General features: G+C 37.4%; 1 protein-coding gene across 2 annotated transcripts; it reads left to right on the forward strand.

Moving 5' to 3' along the window:
• Positions 1-906: 906 nt before the first annotated feature.
• On the forward strand, positions 907-8407 carry grsf1 (G-rich RNA sequence binding factor 1). 2 transcript variants are annotated; one of them, XM_036597873.1, is made up of 11 exons: positions 907-961; positions 1046-1308; positions 2706-2847; positions 3012-3164; positions 4706-4840; positions 5876-6014; positions 6808-6905; positions 6997-7076; positions 7731-7866; positions 8163-8222; positions 8318-8407. In XM_036597873.1, exons 2-10 carry the CDS (start codon positions 1066-1068, stop codon positions 8216-8218), a joined length of 1182 nt encoding a protein of 393 aa, XP_036453766.1. In that variant the 5' UTR covers positions 907-961; positions 1046-1065; the 3' UTR covers positions 8219-8222; positions 8318-8407. The 2 variants fall into 2 exon arrangements, with proteins under 2 accessions (XP_036453766.1, XP_036453767.1); XM_036597874.1 differs by lacking the exon at positions 907-961 and having other exon boundaries at positions 971-1308.
• Positions 8408-8554: the final 147 nt, after the last annotated feature.

Raw genomic sequence — 8554 nt, forward strand, 5'->3', positions numbered from 1 at the left:
TAAGTTTTGAGTCATATTCCTATTAATTTTGTTAACAAACTGCCCTCTTTCAGGAGCACGAATTTACAACAACGCCTTTACGTTTTAACAATGAGAATAAATTGGCAATATTCGACTCGCAAACGAAGTCTAAGCCACCACCAGGAGGCGCCATCAGGAGATCACTGTTTAGGCGAGCGTGAAAAAAGCCAAGAACTAAAATTTAGCCAGCATTTTTTTCTAAAATAAAAGTCTCAGTCTAGGGACGTAAAACAACGACGAATCTGCCCGTATATTTAAAGTTAAAGGGCAATTCCATCGATTTTATTTTAGTTTTTTTAACAATAGTTTTGAGAAAAGATTTTAGCCTAAAGCTTATATTGTAAATCCTTTCAGAGGTTTATTTGCGCTGTAGACTTTGCGACCGCTGTTCGGTTTCATCACAAATATAATAAAATTTGAAGTACATTAAATATAATCTTCATATTTAAACTAAACCAGGACAACACTGTCAAGACTTTCTTTTCACAAAAATTATGCATATTAGTAGTACTATAACGAACTGTAAGATTTCTATAGTCGTGCATATTCTTCTTGTAATCTTTAATATCCTCCATATAATTTTCCTATAGAACAATCTTATTAGAATGTATAATACTGTAATACTTGTGCAGTATCCTGTAGTAAACTGTAATAATTGTCTGAATTTACTATACGTTTTTAACTGAATCCTGTAGAAAGTCCTGTTGTAGATAGCATTTTTCATAATTATTTCTTGTTGAATTACACTTACCTACAATACATACTGAGATATCGTGATTAAACAATCGGATTCGAACCAAATGTGGCTATATTTTTAGAAAGCATACCACAATTTTCGGGTATTTATTGAGCAAAAGAAGAACTTTTATTTTGAATCACCGGCTCGTCAGTGCCATTTTCACTGTAAACAGCTTCACTGATCACGCTGTCCTCTGTCACAGTAGGTCAACGTGACTGTTTAGGAACAAGACTATTTATCAGTTTGTCTTTTATTTTATTTATCTCTCTCTCTCTCTGTGTAAAGGTGCAGTGTAGCAGCTGCTAATGGCTGCCTATGGGAGGACAGCGCCTGTCTGGTCTCTGTTGCGCTGCTTGGGAAGGAGACGGTCTCCATGCTTTAAGGAGGCGCTGCAGCAGCAGAGTAACACCGGCAGAGCTGTGTGTTTGGGAGCGAGCTCTGTAAAGTTCACAGCCTGGAGAGAAACACACTCTTGGTCAGCGGAACCTGCGCTCAGGCTTCAGGCCACATTTTCCTGGACATCACTCCGGAGAGCTCTGAGCTCAGAGGTGAGTTTCACCTCATCTTGGTGTTCGTTAGCCGGATGCTAAGATGCTAAAGCCTAACTAATGTAACTACGTCAAAACCGTTATAGGGGATTGCAGGTCTGAAAACACACACCTGAGATTAAACCCAGATGGATTTGCGTTAATGCTCCTAATGGGAACTGGACGAAACGTTCCCATTAAGCATTTTACCAATCAGAATCTAATGATTTTAATGGTTACTATTAGAAAGCAGTTGTTTCATAAGGTTTCAGTGACATCCAGTTGTTCTTTCAATAGCTCTAAAAGGTCTTTGCTAATAGGATCGACTGGTTATTTCCTATTAGAATCTACAGATTCTTCCTCTTTAGGATCTACTGCCTATTCCTCATTGAATTGGTCTGCTTCTTTCTCATAAGAATCTACTGCTTCTTTCCCATTACTTCCCTATTAGAATCTGCTGATTTTTTGCTATTACTGGTTCTGTCCTACCAGAATCTATTGATTCTTTTATATTATTGGTTCTGTCCTATCAGAATATACTGATTCTTTTATATTATTGGTTCTGTCCTATCAGAATATACTGATTCTTTTATATTGCTGGTCCTGTCCTATTAGAATCTACTGATTCTTTTATATTATTGGTTTTGTCCTAATAGAATCTACTGATTCTTTCTCATTGCTGGTCCTGTCCTATCAGAATCTAAGTCTAAAATAATAATTCTGTATAGAACCATGAACACGCAAAGAACCCTGAGTGATTAAAGGGTTCTTTGCATTGTGAAAGCATTTTTCAGACTGATGGAGAATGTGCTGTGTATGATTCTATATAGAACCCTTTTAAAAAGGGTTCTTCTATAGTTCAGATATCAAGCTTGGAGAACCATATACAGCACATTCTTCATCAATCTGAGGAACCCTTGTACCCTTTTATTACGAAGCAAAGAACCCTTTAATCATGCATATATGACCTTTTATTACTAAAGAACCCTTGAAAAATAATCATTTTTAATTGTGTAGATTATATTGGTTCTTTTCCAACACTGCTTGTGCCCCAGTAGAATCTACTAACTTCAGTTGCTATGCTGATTGATGCTGGCTGTTACAAGAAATTCCACTGTGGTTTAATGGGCAGCTCAGTACCTGCAAAGTGTTTGACACCAACCTATTTACTCAAGTTGTTTTTTACTGTGCTATTTTAACATGTACATAAATAATTATTACTTGAAGTAACAAGGCTTTTACTGGAAGATGGTTTTAGGCTGCTCTCCACATCTGTCTTTTTTAGCATTTTTCCAAGGTTGAAGGGAGCAGTGTTATTTAGGCAATGAAATTGAAGCAGAAATTTAACCTGTAGCTCATCTGTCTACCACAACACCTTAGCATCAAATCTTATTGTAATATTTATTCATTTGTCTTAGGCACCATACAAAGAAGACGAGTACCCACCTCTTCCTGAGTACACTCCCACTCAGGAGACTGACACAAAAGAAGTCTTCATCATTCGTGTCAAAGGTCTGCCGTGGTCATGTAGTGCCGAGGACCTGGTGAAGTTTTTCTCTGGTACGTTTAAAACTAATCTAATGACTGTCAGCCAAGCTGGAATGCCGCATATGTCATCATTCTCAAGTAGTTTAACCATTTTGATTTGGCTTTTATTTAAGGATTAATTGAATAGATTTTTTTTTAAAGACTGTCACAATAACGAAAAGATCCTGTTCACGTAGAGTGTCAGATTCGTGGTGGTGTAAACGGAATCCATCTAATGCACAAAAACGGAAAGCCGAATGGAGAAGCATTCATTGAGCTGGAGCATGAGAAGGACATCAGTAAAGCCTTGGAGATGCATAGGCAGTACCTTGGGCCCCGCTATGTAGAAGGCAAGTGCATCTAATGTGACTTTTGTTTTGTAAGCACAATGCAAAAGTCTGAGAAGAATATCCAGTGTCACCTTTTACTGTAAAACAGTTTGAGTTGTTACATGTTTAGTCATATGAAATTGCATGTTTTGTTGCCATTCTTAATGAAAATAATCTTCTCCAGAGAACACACTTCTGCACATTTAATGCACAAATGTTTGCTTAATTTAACATGTTGGAAAAAAAATGTGGTCTATGCAAAAGTTAGGGCACATTTCATATTTTATTTTTTCCAATATGTTAAACTTAGCAAGTAAATAGAAGTTGTACACTAAAATGAGCAAAAAAATGCCAAATGCCGAGTGTGTTCTCTATAGACAATGTTACCTTTTTTCATTTACAAAACCAATAAAACATAATTTGGCTGGGGTTATTCAAACTTTTGCATACAACTGTTTAAAAAGTGCTCTATAAATAAAGATGTCAGTGTAATTAGTATTACAATTACAGTTCAAATCCATGGATTTCATTTGACTACTGCTGTCAAAAGAACAGTATGAATATGCAGACATTCAGTGAGTGATCTAAGCTTCTTTCACACTCAAAACCCAGGACATTATCAGCATTCATTACTGGTTTTGTTTGGGCTTTGCATCATTCACATATGCAGCCCTTAAACAGTATTTTACCGGGATGCAGTGAAATCCTGGTAAACTGGAGGTGAGATTTTCAGCATGAATGCTAAACAGCTCCTTCATTCCTGAATCATGTACAAAAATACTCTCCCAGGATTTTTTTCTCTCATAAAAACTGAAAACTAGACCGTAAAAAGTATAAGTGTTCTGTTTTCCTGGCGATGCTGCATCGCTTTTACACAAAAGCAGCCATGCATGCTCAGGGTGGATTTTGTCTCGAGAATCGTGTGTAGAATACCCTCCTGAGGTGTTTTTACTACATTGCTGTATTTTGTGCCTCTTTACATTTTCTTAGAGCAGTGGTCCTGATCCTTGGTCCTGCACAGGGGGTTACAGTCCTGTTTGGTGTTTTCCTGCTGCTACTACACCAGAATCATCTAAAATGCTGGTTAAGAAGCCCTTTCTGCGTTGAAATGGGAATGTTCATTAAAGAAAAACACTAAAATGTGCAGGACTGGAGCAGTCCACAACCAGCCAAATCTTGTTTAGTGTCTGAGGTTTGCTTCTTTGGTTTTGCAAAGCAGCTATGAAGCTAATGTACTGTCATCTATAGGCTTGAGCTATAGCATAGCTAAAGCTACTTCGAAACCTAAATATTGTCTGTACTCCATTTTTATTAAAAACAAAATGCCACGCAGTGTCAAAAAACACATACCAATTTATTATGGTTTAAGGCAAACGTATGATGATTCAGGCATGCAGTTCCCAGGATGCTAAGTGGTGGGCTGTTACTTGTTAGCTACATTTGCATCATAGCTCCAGTGCAAAACCAAATTTCAGACACCAAGCATGTCTTGATGGATGGTGTGAATACGATTTACTGCTTTTAATCCTTTTAAAATTATGGCCTGATATTCTTGGTTGCAGTGTATGAGGTAACAAACAGCGATGCAGAGGCTCTTATAAGGGGAACAGATGAAAGTCCCAGTACAGACGGTGTGATTCGTCTCCGAGGTCTTCCATTCAACTGCACAGAAAAGGATGTTATTCAGTTCTTTTCAGGTGAGAACTTCACACAGCCAAACTCTTCAAACCAACTATTCTCATTATAACGTGATTCAGGCAGAAATACACTGCACAGTTTTAGCCTGTTTTTAAGCCTGTTTTGGTCGGAGCTGATTGAATTTCATGATCAGGGCTAAATATTAGCTTCATTGGCTGTCATTTGCCATGCAGAGTGAGAAGGGAAGCGATGCCCAATTAACTGCCCAAACCAGCTCTGATTGAGCAGTCGGACGATTGGATGGACTTCTGACATGTCAGAAATGTTTGTTTGTCTCACACTTTTAGCAGTTGCATGAACCGATTTCTCAAAGTCGCACCTAAAACCACACACAATCACAGCCACTGCTCCTACACAGGTGAACACACATAAATGGAAGCAAAAAAGTCAATATTTGTGGTACCTACATCCTTATTTGCTGACTTTGCATATGTCTTTGTTATACTGTCTGTGGGCCGCCTGGTTTTTGGTTTTAGTGCACAGTGTAGTACAAGTTAGCAAAGCTATTATAGCACACTTCATTAATGGGTGAATCTCAAACGGCCCCCTCCTTCTTATGTAGTGCACTATGGAAGTTCTCGCTTCTACACCAAAATAGTGCACTATTTGTCCAGTGCACACATGGCTGAATCCCAAATGGCCATTTATTAGACATATGATGAATTATTTGGGTGCAAGAGTCACTATTTTAATTCCTTCTTGGTGTGTTATGTAGGGAGCAGGGATTCATTTGAGATTCAGCCAATGTTTTTTGCTCAGGACTCGGACACACAGCATATTGTTGTGAATGAAACAACTTTACTGGAAATTATCTGTAGACAGAGCTGTCTGTAGGGGCTGTGTTTCACATGCAGAGTGAGCACCCATGCCACGTAATGTCAGTCGGATGGAACGTTTCACAGTTTGAGCCTATAAATTGCAGGCCTTGGCTGTACACGATGGGCGATTCAAACGTACAGTGTATTGTCACCAAAGAACAAGAGTTCTAAAATCACACAGTGTATTCTTGGCTTTACATTTACTAATGTTTTCAGGACTGGACATTGTGATGAACGGGGTCACGTTGGTCTTGGATCACCGAGGCCGAAGTTCGGGCGATGCATATGTGCAGTTTGCCACCCAGGAGATGGCAGATCAAGCCCTACAGAAGGACAGAGAGGTCATTGGAAACAGGTCAGGCCATCACACTTCCTTCAGTGGATTTACTCGACTCTACAGAGATAACAGGATGTTTTTGTTCTCCCACCACCTGCTGCTGTTTGAACACAGAACAAAAACAGTCAGTGTTGAGTCAAAGTAAGGCTGGGTGGGTATAATGTTACTTTAAAACAAAACAAAATTTAGTATTACATTGCCACCCATATGAAGCTACTGAGTGCTAATAGCTCCTCCTGTGGAGAATATTTAGCCTGCTAAACGAGAGTGAGTAAATAAAAGGCCAGAACAATGAGTTGTTTCACAATGGGAAATTAAAAAAATAGCAGAGGAGCTTTGTAATTCAGCTATGAAAAGCTGTGGATGACCATTAAGTATTATCTTTTAATAATTGTACAACTAATTTAAACCACTTAATCTGTATGGAAAATGCTTAGAATTTCTCCCAGACAGTTGCTGAACTTTTCTATAGTATGTGTTACTAGTGTCCTGTTACAATCTATCGTTTTGACGGTAACAGTCAATAACAGCAAAAGAGAATGCTATATTACATTATGATATTATTTAATATTATTTGGCAAGCTGTTCAAAATTGAATCAGGCCTATCTAGTTCTCCATTAATTGTCAAGGATACTATGAAGCATCAGTGTCGTTACCCGTCAGTTACTGCCTACATCCAACTGCATTGCCCATCACCCAGCAGTAATTCAAATCCAAACCCAATTTACTGATTAGTTACAGACCAGTGAAATTACTCATATATGATTTATATATAATAAGATTCAAAATTTTGTTCTCCTGAACATGCAGGTACATCGAGGTGTTCCCCAGCAAGAAGAGTGAGATTCGGACCCAGTACGGCAAAGGGAGAAGAGAAGCTTCAGGCACTGAATTCCGCACACAAAAGAGTGAGTTGAAGTCATTTAATAGTCGCGTCCAGATAAGGTTTTGATACTGAATGTAATATTTGTATTTTAACCCTTTCCTTCCCTTTTACAGTGAACAGTGTCTCTCTGCCTATACACTATATACACATGAGAGGTCTGCCATATCAAGTCACAGCAGGAGACGTAATAAATGTAAGACTTATTTTAAAGCTTTGAATTATTTTCCCTTTTTTAACTGGATACATGCAACATGAATGTTTACCCAAAAGTGACTATTTTACTGTAGCCTATATTTAAATTCTTGTAAAATATACATGTTGGACATTTTCTGTATACAGCAATAACTGAAGCAGCGCAGACTGAAATATTTCATATTATTTATTATAGTTTTAAATGTTTAATATTTTATGTATTTTGAGCACAAACCTTAAATGATGAATAGTAATTATCAGTACATATTATATAATATATGTATTATATAATATACAGTAATTATCTACTCATACTAGTAATTTTGGGCCAGTTAGTCTGCCCTGAGATTTGGCACCACTTTAAATTCTGATGCATTCTGCCATTATGTTTATTATAACTCTATAATTCTAGATTGGCTTCCTCAGTCCTTTTAGAACATCTACATTTATTTATTTCTTTATTTTACATTTTCCTACTTTAAAAGCTATTAAGCTGCACAGTACTAACATAACATTAGAATCAGTTTATACATATATCTGCACCAAATGTTTTTTGTTATTGGAAACATTATTTTACAGACTTTTGAGTGCTAGTTCGAAGATGAAATGATTGCTGTTTACAGTAATATAAGCAAATATTTTTGGTTTGTCTCAGTTCTTCTCCCCTATCAGGGTGGCGAAGGTTCTAATAGAGTACAGCGCAGATGGGCGACCCAGTGGTGAGGCCGAGGCTCACTTCACTTCACACCAGGATGCAGTGGCAGCAATGTCCAAAGACAAAGAATGTATACGTAAGTTGTGTGTTGTGTGTATAATGAACCTGCACATGTTAAATTGTTAAAAATAAATGGAAACGGGTATTCATTAGTTAGGATTACATTTGAAACTTGCCAATTGGTGGGAACTAGATCCCATTCATTGCTAGCAACGGTAGGGCTGGGTTAGCATTTCTGACTGAACTAAGTTACTCGTAATGTAGCAGTAAAGTGTGGTATGAAGACATGAGTCTTTTGACATCCACCTGTGGACACAACTGGACTTCAGTTTATCAAGAGAACTGAATCACATTTTTTCCTTTTTAATACAGAGGACAGATATATAGAGTTGTTCCTGAATTCAGCATCGAATGGGGAGAGGCACTGAAAAGGTGAGCTCCATTTTTCCAGTTGTTTTTGATAAGATTAATCATAGCCCAGCAAATGTTTTTACAGATTACTTACCAGTTTTTTTTTCTTTTTACAGGTGTATAGCTGTGAAAATGTACAAAGCATCTGCAGTATTTATATAAATCAAAATGTTAAATAATTGCCATTAAAACTGCTCTCAAATGGAGCACATTCCTTTTATTTTGTATACTGTCTTTTAAGACTGATGTTCACAACTGCTTATGACCCCCATTAGAATAAAAGCAATATGAAACAAGAATTTCCAGAGGACACATTGTCATTAGTTGGATTATTTGGAATGGATTACTCAATT

This window comes from Colossoma macropomum, unplaced genomic scaffold (genome assembly GCF_904425465.1).
Source record: "Colossoma macropomum unplaced genomic scaffold, Colossoma_macropomum, whole genome shotgun sequence".
NCBI classification, from domain to species: domain Eukaryota; kingdom Metazoa; phylum Chordata; class Actinopteri; order Characiformes; family Serrasalmidae; genus Colossoma; species Colossoma macropomum.

What these genes read in the sequence shown, in the direction of transcription:
- grsf1 (XM_036597873.1), top strand. Translation starts at nt 1,066, where the DNA reads ATGGCTGCCTATGGGAGGACAGCGCCTGTCTGGTCTCTGTTGCGCTGC. An exon ending in GGAGAGCTCTGAGCTCAGAG is followed by an intron (nt 1,309 to 2,705) that starts GTGAGTTTCACC and finishes CATTTGTCTTAG; the next exon opens with GCACCATACAAAGAAGACGA. An exon ending in AGAGAGGTCATTGGAAACAG is followed by an intron (nt 6,015 to 6,807) that starts GTCAGGCCATCA and finishes CTGAACATGCAG; the next exon opens with GTACATCGAGGTGTTCCCCA.